At 41.5% G+C, this 20,671-nt stretch overlaps 1 protein-coding gene across 1 annotated transcript in view; it reads left to right on the forward strand.

Annotated features, from left to right (window-relative positions):
• Positions 1-20,224, forward strand: part of RCOR1 (REST corepressor 1) — a 52,764-nt gene extending 32,540 nt beyond the window's left edge. Inside the window, 6 exon segments of the mRNA XM_017851493.1 lie at positions 1,095-1,173; positions 4,368-4,559; positions 10,615-10,692; positions 10,905-10,962; positions 11,789-12,018; positions 16,120-20,224. Coding sequence (XP_017706982.1) covers positions 1,095-1,173; positions 4,368-4,559; positions 10,615-10,692; positions 10,905-10,962; positions 11,789-12,018; positions 16,120-16,161 — 679 coding nt within the window. The 3' untranslated portion in view covers positions 16,162-20,224.
• The last annotated feature ends 447 nt before the right edge of the window (positions 20,225-20,671 follow it).

The following is a 20,671-nucleotide window of genomic DNA, read 5'->3' on the forward strand; positions in this document are numbered from 1 at the left end:
TTTTTTTTTTTTTTTTTTTTTTTTTTACATTACATTACATTACTTGGCCCTCATGGGGCCAAGAACTGCTCTGCCTCCACCTCCCATGTGCACCTTAACCACTTTTGGGATGCAGGGATGGAGATGCTGCAGCAGCACCTGATAAATTGCTGACTTTCTAACAGGACTTGCCTGTGAAAGTCATGGCAGGGACTGGGACAAAATTCCCTTACCGAAGGCTCTTTCTTCTTGTGGACACTCTTTCCTCAGCTAGAGCTTCCTGCTACTTTGGTGGAGGATGGGGAGGAGGTGGCGCATAGTAGGCATGGTCTCCTGGGGTGGATTCCAGAGCAGTGCAAGGTGGGCAAACTGGGGCAGGCTACTTGACTTCTGTAGACTTAGTTTTCTCACGTTTTACAGTTGCATTCCTACCTACACCGGGACTTTTCTTGTTTGTTTGTTTGTTTTAAATTTAATGAAATACTGAATTAAATTAAATTGAAATTGAAATTAAATAAAATACTACATTCAGGATATTACAAAAAGCATTTGAAGTATATACCAATGTAAGTTTTCTTTTTAAAATTAAACTTAATTTTAAAACATTGGTTGTCCAGGACACCAGAAAAGCCTCAGACTTTGTGTGGCCTTGGGTAGAAAGATGGTACTTGAAAAAGGATTTTTTTACTTGTTGATGGTGAAGTTCCCAATGCAGTGGAAATTTATTCTCCATAATTTCTCAGTTTTGTTTAGTAATCATATCCTAGTCCTCAATAGATAATTATGGGAAAATAACATGTAAATGCATTTTCACTTTGATATTTTCAGTTTACAAATATAGAGCAATCATGTTTTCAATCTGGATTGGGAAGTTAGGATCTATTTTAGTAGTTTTTCATCATTTAGACTGAAAGAACTATGGAGTTGGTATTCTGTTTCAATTACAAAGATGTTTTTATCTCAGCAGCCTGAAAACATACTAATTTTATATTAAATCAATTTATTGTTTATATTTGGTAAAATTAGTGCAAAATTTTCAGTTAAATCAATTTATTGTTTGTATTTGGTAAAATTAGTACAAAATAACCATTCAATAACTTGTTCTTGTCTTCCAGTGAGGATGAACTGGAAGAAACAAATGGAAATAATCCCATTGACATTGAGGTTGATCAAAACAAGGAAAGCAAAAAGGAGGTATTTTTTCCCCTAGTATTGTTTAGGCGAATAAGTTTTATTACTAGTTTCATAAATAAAACATTCCTCTTGCTTAATATATTAAGTGCTATGTGGAAAACAGCATGATATGACTGTTTTTTCAACAATAGTGTCTTTGCTTTGTAGATTGTATAATTTTGTTTGCCAATAGATAAGAATAAAGGAAGCCTTAAAGGAGAGAAAATAGCACTAATGAGTAATGATGTTCCCTAGGACAGCAGGCCTCACTGACTTTCCTCATAAACCATTAGCTCAGTAGGCTAGCAAGTGGTCTGGTGAATTCCAGGCAGCCGTAGGGTCTCCATTCACACTATAGCTGCCCCAGCATCTGCCCATCCTAGGCACCCATGCCGTGCCTGGGGTGACTGCAGGGAGCTGGCAGGGACTCAGCCCAGCCCTCCTGTTACTCAGAAGCAGTAATTTGGTCACACCAGGGTGAGCCAGGACCATCCTCTCTCACATGGTGACTGTTTCATCTCATCATTTTAAAAAATAATTATACAAGAGATTGTAGTTTCTGGATTCAGGGGGCTCGCGAACCCCTACAATTGCATGTAACTTTTACATAGGTTCATAGAGGTATTTTTCTGAAGACATAGTCTATAGTTTCAATAAAATTTCTCAGGGAGTTCTCTCTCTCTGTTCCAAATTATAAGAACAGTTATTTTAAGCCTGTAGAAACAGAAGGGTCTAAATTTATCTAAACTTTAAAATGACATCAGTGATACACGCTTCTTATAGACGAGGTGGGAAACACAGCCGCTGAAAGAAGAGAATTAGAGCGATTTGTAATATTAGCCACAATCACGGCCAACCTTTTGGTGCCTTTCTCCTGAGAACTCTCAGGAAAATGTATATTCTTAATTCTGAATCTAGTCACTTTTTGGAAATAATAGAATGGGAGCTTTGTAATTTTTAGAACCTTTTAAAATGTACTCTACCTTGGTTTTTTTTTCTCTTTTTTGAGACAGGGCCTTCTGTGTCACTCAGGCTGGAATGCAGTGGCACCGTGACTCACTGCAGCCGCCAACTCCTGGGCTCAAGCAGTCCTTCCACTATGGCCTCCCAAAGTGCTGGGATAACAGGCATGAGCCATCCCCAGCCCAGCCCCTTGAATTTTTTTTTTTTTTTTTTTTGAGACAGAGTCTCACTCTGTTGCCCAGGCTGGACAGGCTGGACCTTGAATTTTTTTTTATGTTAAATATATTTGTATACATAGCTATATATTATTCTGTCACATGAATGTTTCATAATTGAGTTACCTATTCTATGTGGATTTCCCAGTTGTTTATTCTTCCTGTTTTTTGCTTTTATAAACAATGCTGGATTGATTGATTCTCACATAACTCAATATTTGTGCTCATAGGTTTTTGTTTTTTATTAGAACTAATTCCTGGAAGTTGAATTGTTGAGTCAGCGTGTTCTAGATATATATATTGTTGAGGCTTTTTTTGGTTATATATCACCAAATTGGAAATTGGTCATTTTTTTTTGCATAATTTATATGAATGCCCAAATAAGATCCTGAGGGTTAGCTAAATTAGATTCTTTGGGAAATCATATTGTAGTTGGAGTTTTTATTAAGCGTTGTGTTGATGTATTGCTATTTACCAGGTTTTTCAGTGGCACATTTTAAATGAGAGAAAACACTTGATTTCATACAATTTTATAATTCCTGTTTATATAATGTTATTTCTGATTCAGAAAGAAAATGGCTAAATCATAGTTTCTTTTCTTTTTTTTTTTTTTTTTGGGATGGAGTCTTGCTCTGTCGCCCAGGCTGGAGTGCAGTGGTCCGATCTCAGCTCACTGCAACCTCCACCTCCTGGGTTCAAGCAATTCTCTGCTTCAGCGTCCCAAGTAGCTGGGATTACAGGGGCTTGCCACCACACCTGATTAATTTTTGTATTTTTAGTAGAGACGGGGTTTCACCATCTTGGCCGGGCTGGTCTTGAACTCCTGACCTCAAGTGATCCACCTGCCTCGGCCTCCCAAAGTGCTGAGATTACAGCTGTGAGCCACCACACCTGGCCCATCATAGTTTCTTTTTTTTGTTTGTTTGTTTTCTTTTTTTGAGACAGAGTCATGCTCTGTCGCCCAGCCTGGAGTGCAGTGGTGCGATCTCATCTCACTGCAAGCTCCGCCTCCCGGGTTCATGCCATTCTCCTGCCTCAGCCTCCCAAGTAGCTGGGACTACAGATGCCTGCCACCACACCCGGCTAATTTTTTGTATTTTTACTAGAGATGGGGTTTCACCGTGTTAGCCAGGATGGTCTCAGTCTCCTGACCTCGTGATCTGCCCCCCTGGGCCTCCCAAAGTGCTGGGATTACAGGCGTGAGCCACTGTGCCCAGCCGCCTGGCCCATAGTTTCTTTTAAGTGTTAAAATGATACTAGAACAGACGTAGTCAGTTGGTAATCTTTATTAAACATCATGGTCCCATACAGAGCACAGTTTATTGCCTACTAATATTTTTGTATTACCCGCTTGTTGAAGAAATTATCACTACCATTATAGTTTTGCAGTGTCTTTAGCTCAGTCTTTTAAAATACGAAGCAGAAAGTCATATTTTCAGCTTTATCAGTGAATGCTAATGCACTAACAAGATGAAATTATGAGCAATTATAAAAACTTCTTGTTCTTAAAATGGTTACCAGTAAATTATATTCTTTAACTTGACGAGATTTTACTGTTTCATTTCTGAAGGTTTTGGTTTTACAGACGTTAATAGCCGTCATGCATTTTTAAATGAGAAGGTATATTATTTTAGAGTAAGTCATATAAGTTGCCCTAAAATTGTGTTCTCCAAAATGTGTGTAAAAAGCCATAATTTCATGTAGATAAATACAGATATGTGTGTGGCCACAAAACTCACTAGCAGCGAATACAGATTTTTTTCTAGGAAGCCGAGAATTCTTATTTTCATTGGCTTAAAATGATAGAGTAAGGAAGTATTTGTACAAGGAGGAATGGAACACAGTTTCGTTGTGTTTAGTCAAAACTCCATAGCCCAAATTCTGTCTGTGAACTGCCTGTTAGAATTTGTAGATCTCATTTGGTTCTGATAGGGCATGGTATTTGTCTTAGATTGTTTTGGTGCCATGCTAAGGAAATAAATATGTTGATTGACTTTTTTTTTTAAGTTTCATTTATCGCATATGTATATCATGCAGGTGCCCCCTACTGAGACAGTTCCTCAGGTCAAAAAAGAAAACATAGCACACAAGCTAAAATAGAGCAAAAGGAAACCTCCTAAAGGAATGTTTCTTTCTCAAGAAGATGTGGAGGCTGTTTCTGCCAATGCCACTGCTGCTACCACGGTGCTGAGACAACTAGACATGGAACTAGTTTCAGTCAAACGACAGGTACTCCTAAGCCAGGTCTTGGATGTAAAAGAGTTAATTAGCACTTTAGAGGTGTTTCTGTTATTCATATATGTGAACGTTCTCTTTCCATAAATCTCAAAGGAGCATTCTGTTTCTAAGGAATTGGACAGATCTTGAGTACTAGCCCATTGATTTTTTTTTTCTTTTTAATGAACATATAAATTGAAGTGGATGGATATAGTGTCATCTGAAAGTATTTCTGAAGTATATAGGAAAGCATATGAATATCATATTTATATTATATATGTGTCTGTGTCTCCATGATTTCTCACAATATGAACATACCCCCATAACCTGCATCTGAATCAGAAAATGGAATGTTGCCCCCAGGCCCATGCATTTTGCCTCCTGGTCACTGTTCCATGGAATGCTGCATTCCCTCAGCAACTTCACCCCTCTTTTATTACCTGACTCCTCCTTGTAGGTGGCCGCTATTCTGATTTTTTTTCTTTTTAATTTTATTTTGTTTTTGAGACAGTGTCTTGTCTTTGAGACAGTTGCCCAGGCTGGAGTACAGCAGTGCGATCTTGGCTCACTGTAACCTTTGCTTCCGGGGCTCAAGCAATCCTCCCACTTCAGCCTCCCAAGTAGTTGGGAGTACAGGCGCTTGCCATCAACCTGGCTAATTTTTTGTATTTTTGGTAGAGACAGGGTTTTGCCATGTTCCCCAGGCTGGTCTTGAACTCCTGAGGTCAAGTGATCTGCCTGCCTCAGCCTCCCAAAGTGTACTGAGATTACAGGTGTTAGCTACCACACTCGACCCTGTTCTGATGTTTAAAACCATAGGTTGTTTTTGTCCATTTTTGAATTTTATATAAATCAAACTCATATGATACTGTTTATTTTATGTCTGGCTTTCTTTCAACCTGAGAGCTAAACAGTTTTTCAAAGCGGTCCTGTTATTTGATGTGCGTTTTGGTTGCACATCAGCGTTTCCCAGCTGTAGCACTATCGCCATGTTGGGCTATTCTGTGCACTGTAAGATGTTTAGCAGCATCCCTGGTCTTGACCCACTAAATGCTAGTAGCACCCTCCCCCTACCAGTTGTGACAACAGAAATATCCCCAGGCATCACCAGATTACCTCACAGGGGCACAATTGTCCCCATTTGAGAACCACTGCTCTACATCATTGCTATATTTTGGTAGTCTCACATTTTAGCCCTTCTAATGGGTTATAATGATGCCTCATTGTGCTCTTTATTTGGCAGTTCCCTGATGGCTAGTGAGGTTGCTCACCTTTTCATCCATTTGTTGGCCATTTGGATATCCTCTTTTGTGATGTGGACTCAAGTCTCATCTGTTTTTTCTGTCAGGTTGCATATTTTCTTACTGGTTTATAGGTGTTATTTAGGCTCTGAGTTGTTTTCTACAACTTGTATTGTAAATACTGTAAATATGTTTTCCATTCTGTGACTCTTAATGGTATCTTTTGATGAACAGTAATTTTAATTTTAAGGTAGTTTAGTTTCTTAGTCTTTTCAGGTTAGTGTTTTTGAGTTCTGTTCACCTTTCTCAAGGTCATGACGATATTCTCCCATGTTAATCTTAGAAGTGTTGTTTTACCTTTTACATTTTGATCTAGAAATGTTTTTCTGTACTTGTTGTTACATGTAGGATTAATAGCCACTGTTTTGTTTTCATATGAGTATCAATTTGGTCAAGTATTTTTTGAAGAAACTGTCCTTTCTCCTTTGCAATGCAGCAGTACCTTTGTTTTACATCCAGTGTCTATGCATATGGGTCTGGTTCTCTGTTGCTTTGATCTGTTTGTCCATCCTTCACCGATACATTCTGTCCTAACTTTATGTACTTTATTTTAGTTATCCAGTGTAATATAAGTTCTCCAAGATTGTCTTAGTTATCCCTGGCTTTTTAATTTCCATATAAAATTTAGAATTACTTTATCAATTTTCAGAAAAATAATTTGAATTTTGATTGGGATTGTATTGCATCTATAGATACAAATGGAGAGTTAATGTCTTTATTGAGTTTCCTGATCAGTGAACATGATATACCCCTCCACTTCTATAGGTCTGTAATTTCTCTCAATGTTGTGTTGTTTTCTGTGTAAGAACTTATGCATCTGTTGTTAGTCATTCCATGATATTTGGTACTTTTTTGTACTCTTGTAAAGGATATTGTTTTTTAAATCACTTTTGTAATTATTTTGCCTGCTATGTAGCTTATTATTTTAATCTGATTGCATAGTACATTTAAACCGAAAATTCAACCTAGTAGTTGGTTCCTGTCCTTTCATTCTCTCTCTGGAATTCAATTCCAGAAACCCATCAGCAAGTTGTTGACTGACAGTTTATTTCTGGTTTTTGCTGCTTTTGATTTATCTTGATGGTTTCCTTGGAAGGTTAAACAGGAGACCAACTGTCATCTCATAGACACTAAGAGCAGGGTGTGCTGCCATCTTTCTTGTGGTTTAGGGAGGCAGCCCAGACCAGGACCCACGTACACTCTGTGTGCCCAGAGGAGCGGCTTCTTGTCATGGCTGCTAGCACAGCTGCACTCTCATCTTAGGAGAATCACTTAATCTTTGTAGGCCTCTTTTCAAATGAGATTAATCCTGGCCTGCCTGATCTCACAGAATATGTCTGGGCTACTGTGTGAGAGAGCATTTGAAGCTCTGTTTGTACTGGAAGAACTCTCTCTGGGGCTGTGAGCTCTTGTTGACATTGTTATCTTCCTTTACAAGGATGCTCCTTTCTCCCTCTGCTGAGTGAGCTCCTGGTGGTTGCTGTTTAATACGTTGAGGAAAGAAAAAGAGGCCCTTCTCTTCCACGTAGGTGTTATTGACTCCATAGTATGAGAGAGAAAAGATTCTTTGGTTTTCAGAGCAGGGTCAAGAGCAAGAATTTTTAAAATTTGAAGGTCGCTCACAATTATGAAGAGTGAAGACTCAGCCTCACTCAGAGAGGAGGTGGGTGATTTCCTTTCCATAGCCTTTTTAGGGCCACAGTGCAGCAGTGTGTTCATTGCCAAATGTGCTTCTAGACTCAAAATGGGCAGTCAGTCCACAGGGGCCACTTGTTCTAGAGGTCGTCATGTTTGGTATATCAAGGATACATTCTGAGAATAACAGAAAACTTGACTAACAACAGCTTAAGCAATTTAGGGTTTATTTTTCTCAAATAGCAAGAAGTGCCAGCATCAGTGGCTACTGGTGTTACTCATGTGTTCAGTGATGCTCTCAGGGACCCAGGTACTTTTCAGGTCTTCTACTCTGCCATTCTAAGCTGTTGGCTTTTCATCTTGCTTGTTGCCTCATGTTGGAAGCTGCTGGAGCCATTTTGCAGCCCTCACATCTGCATTCAGGGCAGTATGAAGAGGAGGTGGGGTTGGAGGTAAGCTGTCTGTCCCTTTTAGCAGGAAAAGCAAAAGCCTTACCCAGAAGCTCCTTAGCTGAATTCGGTGTGCCCGTGCGTTGTGTACTGCTCTTCCTCCTTCCCAGGACATCATCAGCCTCTACCAGCAAGAAGGGGGCTGGGCATGTCTCATAAATTAGCCAGTGAACAGTGCAGGTTGCATTAGGTCTTTCTCTGAGTGGAGAATAAAATGATCTGACATTAAAAGAGGAATCACTATGCCCACAGTAAAGTAGCAAACAAAGTTCTGTATGACTGAGGGTTGGGTAAGAAGGTGGTGGAAGGGTGGTGGTGTCTAGATAGGGCGCCAGGACAAGTGGATGGCTTTTCCATTTTTCATCTTATTTTTTCTTTAAGTGTGATTACCTTTGCATCTTTTTTCTTACCTGTCTCGTTGCCACTCACTTTCCAGTTAACATGATGGTGGCCACTCATCTCTGGTTTTTTTTCTGCTTAATAAACACTAGATGTTTGGGGGGCATATTTTGTTTTTGTTTTTGGAGACAGGATCTTGGTCTGTTGTCCATCCTGGGACTGTAGTGTTACAGTCATGGAAGGCCTGGGCTCAAGCAGTTGCCCACCTCAGCCCCCTAAGTGGGTAGGACTGCAGGTGAGCACCACCACACATGGCTAATTTTTTAAATTTTTTTGGTAGAGACAGGGTCTCGCTGTGTCACGCAGGCTGGTCTTGAACTCCTGGGCTCGAATGATCCTGCCTTGGCCTCCCAAAGTGCTGTGATTATAGGTGTGAGTCACTGCACTAGCCTAATTTTTTTTTGGCAGGGTCTGGCTCTGTCACCCAGGCTGAAGTGCAGTGGTGTGATCTCGGCTCACTGCAACCCCTGCCTCCCAGGCTCAAGCCATCTTCCCACCTCAGCCTCCAAGTAGCTGGGACTACACAGCCTAGGTTTTTCTTTTCTTTTTTTTTTTTTTAATTTAAGTTCTAGGATACATGTGCATAACAGGCAGGTTTGTTACGTATGTATACATGTGCCTTGTTGGTGTGCTGCACCCATCAACTCATGATTTACATGAGGTATATCTCCTAATGCTATCCCTTCCCCTCCCCCCACCCCACAACAGGCCCAGGTGTGTGATGTTCCCCATCCTGTGTCCAAGTCTTCTCATTGTTCAGTTCCCACCTATGAGTGAGAACATGTGGTGTTTGGTTTTCTGTCCTTGCGATAGTTTGCTTAGAATGATGGTTTCCAGTTTCATCCATGTCCCTACAAAGGTCATGAACTCATCCTTTTTTATGGCTACATAGTATTCCATGGTGTATATGCAGCCTAGATATTTCTGATATGGAAAATGCATCAGGAAGGGGGTATAGGCTACTGAGCATTTAGAGCTAACTTTTAGTTCAGAATTTGTAGATGTTTTGCATTTAATCTCTCTGCTTCTTTCATAACGTTACTTAATCACAGTGCAATATATACCCAGTTTTGTACTATCTGTGAACAACCAGCTAGAATGACAAGAGTGGTCTGTTTCACTGAAATGCAAAGAGGACATGTAATATTCTCAACCTTGACTTTTTCCTGCTAGAAGTTGCTATGTTACATTTTTAGCCAAAAGGAATCCAGTGAACGTAATCTGAGTACTTTGCAGTTTTCCTGGGTTTTTGGTAACTGAAAGACCACTGAGCAAGATCCTAAGATTGTACTGTCTAGTATGGCAGCCAGCAGCCCCATGTGTGGTTGTTTAAATTTAGATTAATTACAAGTGACAAAAATTTTTAAATTTTTGGGTAGCATCTTCTACTCATGAATGTCTTTTACATGTTACTTGAGAAAATCAAGCTCCTCTTCCCTTGGCTTTCTTAGTTGCTTGTGTGAGTTTTCAAAGATGAAAAATGCTGGAGTTCAGAGTACCCTGGTGCTTGACACAGATATGCCTTCTACTTGGAGTAGAGAGAAAATAGCATACTTCATGCCCTGTCTCATTCAAGGGTCCGTGGGAAAATTAAAGAGCAGCCATAGCCTGGGTGGTTGGTATTGTTTGTGGTCTTTCTTTTGATTGCGTAAGAGCAGTGACAGATTGCCTTGAGCCAAGGCAGTAATGTGGAAAAAGATAATTTGTAGGAAAATGAAGAAGTGACAGTTAATCAAAGTTAGACTTCTAGAAAACTCACTGACATTGTGTTCTCCCTGCCCCCCCCCCATCATTAAACCTGTGCTTGTGCACTTCCGCCCTGTGGAGAAGTGGTGGACAGCACAGCGATCTTGGGGCACTGTGAGGCTGTACCTGCAGTTCTGTTGTAAAGACTGGGCCTTTTTGGTCTTTACTGTGGCTGCTCTGTTATTTCAGTTCAATCCTATGTGGTAGGAAGCCCAGGGATTTCTTCTGTCTTTAATATAAGACTCCAGGTAGGTGTTTTGCTGCTCAGATATCACCTGTTAGGAAGCTGTGAATCCAGGACTGTGTACGTGAGAGCCCCTCCATCCCCTCCTCCTTGGGTCGTACCTTATCGGTTGCTCCGAACAAGCAAATAATAAACCTAGTTAGATGCTTCAAAGGATACCATAGGGACCTCAGAATTCAGCTACAATAGATGTTAGTAATGTCTTTACTCTTGGGTTTTTGTTTTTTAAGTTCTATTTTCATACCTTTATGTAGTTTTTATTTTTAAAATGAAAATCATTTTTTCCTTCGTAGATCCAGAATATTAAACAGACAAACAGTGCTCTCAAAGAAAAACTTGATGGTGGAATAGAACCTTACCGACTTCCAGAGGTAGGATTATGTTAACATCATCTCAGAAGTCATGCTCAAGTTCTACATGTTTAAGAATTTAATATCGGTGTGGTACATCTCTTGGAAGAGTATATGGACATAATTTTATGAACCTAGTTGATGTTAAAATTCTGATAAGAGAAAATGAAAGGTTCATTAAACATACTCATCTCTAAATGTAATGTGCTAAAATGTCTCATTTGGATATCCAGGTCATTCAGAAATGTAACGCACGTTGGACTACAGAAGAGCAGCTTCTCGCCGTACAAGGTAGGGGACATTCTTCTAAAGAGTTTAGGAGGCCGGGTGTGGTGGCTCACACCTGTAATCCCAACACTTTGGAAGGTTGACGCATTTGCTTGAGCCCAGGAGCTCAAGGCTGCTTTGATCCATGATCACACCACTGCATTCCAGCCTGGACAACAGAGTGAGACCCCGACTTTAAAAAAAAATTTTTTTTAAATAAAAGGGAAACAAAAAGAGCTTAGGAGGATTGGTAGGTTTTAGGGAAAAGTTATGTCCCGCCCTACTCCCAGCACCTATTTATGGAGAAATAGATTCTTGGACAGTTCCGTTCCAGTGGATATCATTTTAGCCAAATTACCATATCCCTTTCGGCTTTTTTCTTTTCCTTTCCCACTTCTCACAAGTTGTGAAAACTTAACCTGGAACCCTCAGTTTTCTAAAGGTGTGAGTATTTCATTTTACTAGTTACTCATCGAGCTCTGACTAGTCAAGAAGTACAAAACCCTAAAAGAAGCAGACAGAGTGTTCGGATTTTAAGGTTGGGGGCGCTCTGGACCTGCGATACCAAAAGATGAATGCAGAATGTCCCCAACCCTAGGGCAATTGCTGGGTGACTTCAACTGTTATGTGACATGTAATGGGAAGACAGATGTCAAAATGACAGGGTCGGTCATCTCCAGAATATATCTAGAATTGACTAGTACTTTTTCCTACTCTTATAATACATGAAATTAGTGCCTGCTGTTAAAAACCTGTATGTTTTCTTATCTGGATAAAGAGGTAAGTGTCACTTGTGGTTTTAAAACATGTTTTCTCTTGTATTTTAAAAAATGCTTTCTTACATCCTTAGCCATCAGAAAATACGGCCGAGATTTTCAGGCAATCTCAGATGTGATTGGGAACAAATCAGTGGTACAAGTGAAAAACTTTTTTGTAAATTATCGACGCCGCTTCAACATAGATGAAGTTTTACAAGAATGGGAGGCAGAACATGGTAAAGAAGAGACCAACGGGCCTAGTAACCAGAAGCCTGTGAAGTCCCCAGATAATTCCATTAAGATGCCTGAAGAGGAAGACGAGGTAAATCTGAAAGAAAACAGTCACTTCTCTGTCAGGTCCCTGCTTGATATTGCAGTTTCTAAAGTGATGGATTTTTCAGCTATAGAGATTTTTAGGTTTCAGCTGCAGTAGTAGCTTCACTATTACCTGTAAATAGCCATGTGTATGCATTGACTCCAGTTCTTGGTCCCTGTATATTATTCACATTTTAATTTCTGGGCAAATTCATAATTCCATCCTGGTTTCCTCCAGCTACAAAATACTCTGCATTATCAGTTTTTCCTTAAATACAGTAAAATCCTGAGTGACAAAGACAGGGGAGTGGGGCATAAACAAAAGTAAAAACGCAGTGAAAGCCGTTCTGAAGCACTAAGGTGGAAGTTCTGTGAGAAATGTCAGTGAAGCTCAGTCGTCTGAAATGTGTGGTCACATCATCATGAGGTTCGTGAACTTAGTGGGGAGTCTGCACAGCGAGCCAACGAGGAGCTCTTGAGACCTCTCCCTGCTGTCCAGATCTTTCAGCCTTTGATGCTCTTTGGAGCTGATTGGCTTAAATATTGATGGGGACAATTCTGTGGCTGGCTGGAACTTCTGTGATGGTGGCTAATTTCTGGAATGATAGCCCTGGTTTCATCTCTCACCTCCCTGCTTCCCGTGTCAGGGGCACCTGCCATTTCCCCATCTAGCCTGGCCTGCCTTGCTGTTATGTTTGTCCCTCTACTCCCAGAGCAGATGAGCCTGGGGCTGGGCATAAGAAAGAGTTACTTGCCAATCACTTCACATCTGAATTTATTCACAGGCATGGTAATTTAAGAATTAATTTAGCTTTCACATAAAAGCCTTTTTCAAGCCATACTGGAATGATTTGAGATTACCTATTTTGTATTGTGTGTGCTACCGTTTTGCTCCGAGGGCCTGGCTCTAGAAACAGCCCAGAAGGCCCCTCCTGACCTGAGCATGGAAGTACCTTGTGAGGTATTGGCATCCCCTGCGAGTGTGGTGCCACCACTCCATGCAGGGCCTCTTTGCCGACTGGAAAAAGGACCTCAAGGCACAGCCCATCTGTAAGAACACCATTGAAACATATGAATTTTGTTAGAATTAGATTCTTTAGAGCCTTTTGCCAGAAAATCTTTGTAATAAGTGTACCAAATCTATAATATTGCCAAGGTCAGTACCCCTGAATCACCCCATGAATAGCTCTGCCCAAAAGAGCATGTGAGTAAAATGATGGTGTTTTTATCTTTCAACAGTGATGTTTTTTCTTTGTTCTTCTTTGTTTTTATTTTCAGTAATTTCTGTACCAGCACTAATTGCCCCTGTTAGCACTCAGTTTAGGAAGCACTGAAAGCTGGAGACTACTGGGGAAGAACCATTAGAATTTGCAGGAATGAAAGCTAGCTTCCTGTGTCTGTTTTCCGGCTTCAGTCCCAGGATGAGTGGAAGCAGAAACAGTCGGGAACTCTGGCTGTATTCCCTCTTCACATTTGATCAAAGCCAGTGCTGGCTGGGCTGGCATAACAAATCTCGTAGTAAATGTAGGACCAAGAGTCACTACCAACAGGATGTCAGTTGTTGTGCATATGCTTTTTTCTTCATTCTCTTATTTTTGGATCATTGGTTGACTGACTTAAGTGACTGAAGTATTTTTTTTTTCTTAACCTTGTATTAGGCCAGAAGGTTCCTCCGTAATGATCCACTTACCGTGTGGATTGCACATCAAAGCACCGTCTTTCTTTTCACAGTCTAGTTATGGCTCCTCCGAGCAGCAGATCATAGTTTATTCTTGGTGGTTGATCTTCCATGTCTCTGTTTACCCAGCCTTCTCTGCAAAACAGAATGAAGAATGGTATTATCTAACTCGAGTTTAGTGCTGCGTAGTCCTTATATCCCTTTACAAACTTTTCACTCCACTAGTCATTTAAAATGTACCCCCTCATACCTTTCTTTTCTTTTTCTTTCTTTCTTTCTTTCTTTTTTTTTTTTTTTTTTTTTTTTTTTTTGAGACAGAGTCTCCCTCTGTCACCCAGGCTGGAGTGCAGTGGCTCAATCTCAGCTCATGCAACCTCCATCTCCCAGGTTCAAGTGCTTCTCCTGCCTCAGCCCTCAGCCTCCCTAGTAGCTGGGATTATGGGTGTGCACCATCACGCCTGGCTAATTTTTGTATTTTTAGTAGAGATGGGGTTTCGCCATGTTGACCAGGCTGGTTTCAAACTCCTGATCTCAAGTGAGCTGCCAGCCTCTGCCTCCCAAAGTGCTGGGATTACACGCTTGAGCCACCACGCCTGGCCTATTTCTTGAGTTTCTTTCTTTTTCTGCTTCTTGTAGTACCAGCCCTGCCCTGCCACCACCTGGTTTTCTGTTCTCCATATGTTAGTTTGCAGAAGGAGATTAATCTAGTGACCAGCTGCTTCTCTGTGTCCAAGGGCCTAAGGGAACTTGTTAGAATGCTGGCTTACTTGTCTGTCTGGTGAGTCCACAGAACTTGGGATGTGTGTGATTTCACCTTTTTATTTGTCCTGTAGAGTCCAGCAGCTGAGAAAGATGTCTGCTGGTGTCCTGCCTGTCCCCTCTGCCTCAGGTTTTATGTATTATACAGAAGCCACAGGGAGAACATGATAATTCCTAGAATTTCTAGGAACAGAATGGTCTGTCAGTTATAGATTATTTCCTTTAGGGCTTAGAGGCGGGTAGGTAGCCCAAGTATTTTGAGCTTTTGAAATTGGTAGTTATTTGATGTAGACAAGGGTGGGTTGGGGACGGTGTCACATCCAACCTTAAAGAAAGGGTACCATGGGATGGAAAGAGAAAGATGTCACTTAAAATTACAAAATGATTGAGTCTGTTACCAGTGAGGAGAAATCTCCTCATTTATCTAGGAACAGTTCTTGTAAATTGTGTAATGTTTAACTGAAGGAACAATCACTTTGAGATTTTGGACGCATAGCCCAGTTGTTTCTCTAGCAGTAAGATACCATGAGCATGGCAGAGAGCAGTAGGATGCTATGCAACCTTTAGGTTTGGGTCTGGGAGTCAGTTTTAAAAAATGGGAGAGGGAGTTAGGAAATGCCTCATAGCTTTTAAAGAAGATCCTGAGATGGCATGGGCTCCTGTGTCCCATCTGGAACCAGTGGCTGGGGGCTGAACGGGCTGGGCACCACAGCATGCCCTCACGCCAGTGAGAGGAGTTAGGGCTGCCACTGTGCTCGTATGTCCTTTTCAGGGTTTTTTGTTCATTTGTGTTTTTGGGACAGAGTCTTGCTCTGTTGCCCAGAGCAAGTGGAGTGTCATGGTACGATCTTAGCTCACTGCAGCCTCCAGCTCTCGAGCCCGTGATTCTCGTGCCTGGCTGGGACTACAGGTGTGCGCCACCACACCCGACCAATATTTCTTTTCAGTAGAGATCAAGGTTTTACCTTATTGGCAAGGCTGGTCTCCAATTCCTGGCCTCAAATGATCCACCTGCCTCAGCCTCCCAAAGTGCTAGGATTACAGGCATGAGCCACTGTGCCAGGCCGTTTTCAGGCACTTAAATTTAATCCTGGTGAAGTAGGTGTTATCACTATGTGTCTTCTGCACGTGAAGAAACTGAAGCTCAAAAAGACTGATAACTTGTTTGCACAAATCTGGAAAGTGGGAGGGCCAGGGTTTGAGCCCAAGATGTCTCGCTGGAGAGGCCACACACTTGCCCTGCCCTTAAGAACATGGTGGGCTGGTCGCAGTGACTCACACCTGTAATCCCAGCACTTTGGGAGGCCGAGGCAGGCAGATCATGAGGTCAGGAGTTCGAGACCAGTCTGCCCAACATGATGAAACCCTGTCTCTACTAAAAATACAAAAATTAGCTGGGCGTGGAGGCGGGTGCCTATAGTTCCAACTACTTGGGAGGCTGAGGCAGAAGAATTGCTTGACCTGGGAGGCAGAGGTTGCAGTGAGCCAAGATGGCACCACTGCACTCCAGCCTGGGAGACATAGACCTGTCTCAAAAAAAAAAAAAAAAACTTCGGTATTTGCTCTGCAGGTTTGCTGGCTACCTTCTCTTTTTAGTACACTGGAAATAGCAGCTTGTGTTGTTGACCTAGTCTTTGATCCTTTTTTTTTTTTTCTTTCTCTTGGCCTCAGGCTCCTTCTGTTCTGGATGTCAGATATGCATCTGCTTCCTGAGAAACTCTGGTGGCTTTGAACACTTGGTGTGGACTACTGTGTTATCCGGGATATCAGGTATTACGAGACATCACCTAGCCATCTGCATCACATCTCTCTGGACAAGCAGCTATTACCAAAAAAGGCATATACTTCCAGTCCTGTGCTCCATCTGCCTTAATTCTTTGCTCGCTCCTCCATGTTGGCGCCACTTCCCAGAGAGCTCCACTGCATCCCACACTCTGCCCATGTGCTGGGGAAATCTCATGGCCTGCACATCTCGTGTGACTCTGGGAACCGCCTCCCCCGCCGGAGCCCCCGAGCCCCACCAATGGCAGCTCTTCCCAGTCAGCAGCTTCAGAGCAGGCAGTCTCCTTGGAAGGCCCGACTCTGTTCCTGCATGGCCTGCAATTTCTACTTTGTGCATAGAGTAATTTTCAGAGTAACCGCGACCCTGTTGGCCTTCTAGAAAGTTTGTCTTTTTCTTTTCTGAGACAACCACCTAAGTGATAATATGCTTTTTTGGAAATCAATATATATTGCCGGACTGCATCATAACCTTTATCATGCCAAGCATCCTGATGCAGCTCACATTTCCCTAAACATGGGGTATAGGTATGGTTTATAAATTGAGTTGGCTTAAACCTCTCCCTTCTCCCTTCCCAAGTGTCACAAAGCTCATTTACTGCAACTGTCATTGGACACTGTAGCTTAAAGGGAATGTGGACCTCAGTGCTTTCTGCCTTCAACTTTTCAGCATTGTGACCCCAGGGTGGGTGCCACCCCATCTTTTCCTGCCCCCTCCACCCCCACCCCCCACCTCCAAGAGGTTCGGCCCATATCACTGTACCTGGTGCTTGTACATTTGGAATTGGTGCCTTCTCCTTTTGGCAACCATGGTATCAATCCTTTTTCTCTTTTAGTGTCTTATTTCTTCTTTCAAGTTATTTGCTAGCCAAAGATGACATCACTGAGATTAGGAGACAGGGGAGAGCTTGCTGCAGATTCTGACAGTGCAGATTTTAAATGTCAGGATATTAGGATAGCTGGCGCTGGTTTATGAAAGCTGCACGTTGTCCCACGTTCTCTCAGTGTGCCTGGCCCTTTAAGTGGCACACTGTATGTCAGTTTGTGTCCTTCATGTGCCGATGTGATTACACAAACACCATCCACTCTCTTTTCATATCAGAGTACAGGACAGAGAAGTGATCAATGTGTTGGTCTAGTGAGACTGAGATGAAAAGAAATAACCTACAAAGTGGTCTGTAATGCCTTTTGGTTGGACTGGGAACAAGTAAAAATTTCTAATAAACATTTTGAGACTTCCAGAATCACTTTTGTTATCTTACCAGACCTTGGGCCTGCTGAGGGTTGAGGAGCAGACAGACTGCATTCTAACATACCCTGTTCCCACCCCACGGCCATTCAGACTGCACTAAATACGCTGAAGTTGCTTTTGTTGTTGTTGTTTGCATCGTTTGGATATTTTTTTTTCTGCTTTCAATACCAAAAAAATGCAGATGCTTTAAGGCATAAAACAGAATTCTTAAGAATTTAAAATATGCAATTAAAATTTGATATGTTTTGACTCCCAAGCACCTTGTTTTTTGTTGTTGTTGTTGTTGAAATTAGCTGATTATCTCTTTAGAAAGAGGGTCAGCTAGAAGCCTAGGTTTTTTGGAATTGCAAATTTTTTTTAGTATAGTCTGGAGAAAGGTCATTCAAAAGGGAAGTTCAATGGGACTTGCCCGCCCTTCATCATCTCGTTCCTGTGCCAGGTGTGTGTTGGTCATGTAAAAGCCTGGGAAGCTTTTACGTGAGGAGTCCCGGATTGCCGCTGCTGTGTGGAGACAGGGTTAGCAAAATGACACTAGTGATGAGGGAGGGGCTTCTTTTCACCATAAGCCTGCTGTGTACACCAAGGGCGGCGGGAGAAGCATGGGAAGGAGTCAGCCTAAGTTTGCACATTGCGTAAAGGGGACACTAAGGTATGAGCTGAAGCTTTAGGTTCTCCTTGCTTTCCTCAAGATCTCCTTCTTGCTCACAGAAGCAGTAGGCAGTTGCTGCAGTACGTTTCTCACCCTGCCAGTAGGTCTGTCTGTATCTCTCCTAAGGAAAATAGCCTGGGCCCTCCCGGCAGTGCTTGGAAGCTTGATGCTAATTCTTATATAGCGTGGCAAGCCGACCAGCAGTGCCAGGCCTTGATCTGTATTCTGCACTATCCCTTTACTGGGTTCCTGGCACTGAATGGCCGCCAGCCCTGAAGAATCACTTGTGATCACAGCAGCTGAACTGGGCTTTCTCCCAGAGAGGAAGGGGCATGTCATTTTGACTTGACAGAGGGAAAAATGGGAGCTGTCCTTGACTGCCTTTGTTGTGCTTTCCCGCGTAAGATAGCACTGTGTTTTCAACTGTTTTCATTACACCGTCTTTGCAATGATGTAAATGTAAGAGATCACTCAGCTTTAAAAGCAAAGTGGTTTCATCTTATTTATATGAAGACTTTTTAACATATCAAGAATTAGGTGCATTGGCAGGTAGGGTTTGGGGTGTGATAACTGCTTCAGATGGAATGTTCACTTAAGCTTTGTCTTCTTAAAAATTATCAATGTGAATGTCATAATTATATATATTTTTGTGGAAAACTTTCTCGTAAGTATAAGTTATTGTGCAAAATATAGTATCATTGATGCAAATAATAGTTTAACGTTTAGTTTAGAAATCCTAAAAGATATAAATTGTATCGCATATGCATTAAAAGTTTGTTTTATTTAATTTTATGTAGATGTGTAAAGTGTTAGGTAAAATTTTTTTCACTTACCCATTTAAACACCTTGTTACTTGAATATTGTGTTGACTGGTCTGCAACAGTGATCCACTCTGTAATATAGCTCTTTTAACTGGGAAGGAACCACGCCCTAGTTGTGCTGATTACATTAGTGTTGGCACACAGTCGGGTGCTCGCGTAACACAAATGCTACGTTGTCTGGGTGTACAGTGTTTGTGGAGACGCCACTTCCTCAAAATGGTTTTTGATCGTTTTTAACCTATAAGACCTTTTGATGCTCACAAACCTCTGTTCAACACACAAAATGAAAATGAAAAGGCAGCTGGGTTGTAAAAGTTTCCTGTGGTGGACTCATTAAGCAGTGGTTTTCTGTTCATCTAAAGTCTCCTCAGATACTACAGACCACTATTAAGTGTGCTCATTGTCACTTTAAATTTCAGCTATACCCTATTTTTGTCATTCTAAATATTAGACGTACTATTGGTATAATTGCACACCAAAAATAAGCCAAACAGTGCATTATGCTAACTGGATCCCTGCTTTTCTGTGAGCTAAGGAAAGATGGAGCCAGCTCCAACTAGGGCCTCTTTTTCTCTCTTGTCTATCCTGTTTCTAAACTGAACGATCCAGGATTCAAGCTTCTAGTGTCAAGTGAAACTTTCCTCAGATGAACTCCAGGTAGCTAGGTCACCTAAATCTAGTGGTCCTGTGTGATGCTCTTTCTGCCAGTCCCTGAATCTCTGCAGCTTCTCTTACCTGTAGTAAAGCACAATTGCAGTGACGTCGCATTCCGAAGAAGGAAGGTCAGCAGAGGCTATGCATGTTGTGTGATGATGAGTGTTTACAGCCACCTTCTCCTAAAACGAAATTTATACTGGGGTGGGTAGTATTCCATTATGTAGACTTATCAACTTTGCTAAGTGCTTTTTAGACAGCTTAAAAAATTTTCAAGATTTTAAAAGACGTATAAGGTTAAGTTTGCAAATATAATGGAAATGCTGTATATCTTTTGAAGTGATAAAATCCACGTTGAAATTTTAAAGAAAATATGTTGTAATAATGCTGTTGTAAGTAATATTTTAATGTCTCTTTGCCTGTTTTCTATTTCAGCACATTCGTTGTGGTGAATGTTCATAGCATTATAACTGCTTAGCCATTGAATGATAACATTTGTTAGTGGAAATTGGAAAATTTATTTGTGAAATTCTGCAGAATTCATTTTTCTATTTCCAACATTTGCTGAGGTTAAATAAAAATTTTCAAGCCATTGATGTAATAAAATATGAAATGAAAGCATTTTCTGCACCCCACACTCCATCAAAGCAGTAGCCTACCCTGTAACAAAGTGGGGTTCTTTCTTTCCTTTTGAGTGAGCCTTGGGGTTTCCAAATGTATAATTTCCTCCCAATCAGACCCTGTGGAAATACCACCAGGGATGCCTTTTGTTCTTAACCTTTTGCTCTACCTGAACTACATTTTTTTTAATATATGATACTTTTATAGTTGGGATCAAGTTGAAGCACATGAATTCATAAAGTTTGTGATAGTTGTGGGCTTAAACGCGAGGGTTCAGTAAGAGGCCTTTTCCCCCCCGTGGATGGATTTTCTTTTTTCAGCTTGACCAGGCTTTTGGCCTGATCCCTGGAGGCGGGATGGTGGCAGTGCAGAGGCAAGATCACTGCCTCTGTGGCCTCTGTTCAGCCAAGAGTGCATGCGCACCAGCGCCGGTAGTTTCCTGAGGAG

The sequence above is a fragment of the Rhinopithecus bieti genome, unplaced genomic scaffold, assembly GCF_001698545.2.
Source record: "Rhinopithecus bieti isolate Rb0 unplaced genomic scaffold, ASM169854v2 scaffold_34310, whole genome shotgun sequence".
Classification (NCBI taxonomy): Eukaryota; Metazoa; Chordata; class Mammalia; order Primates; family Cercopithecidae; genus Rhinopithecus; species Rhinopithecus bieti.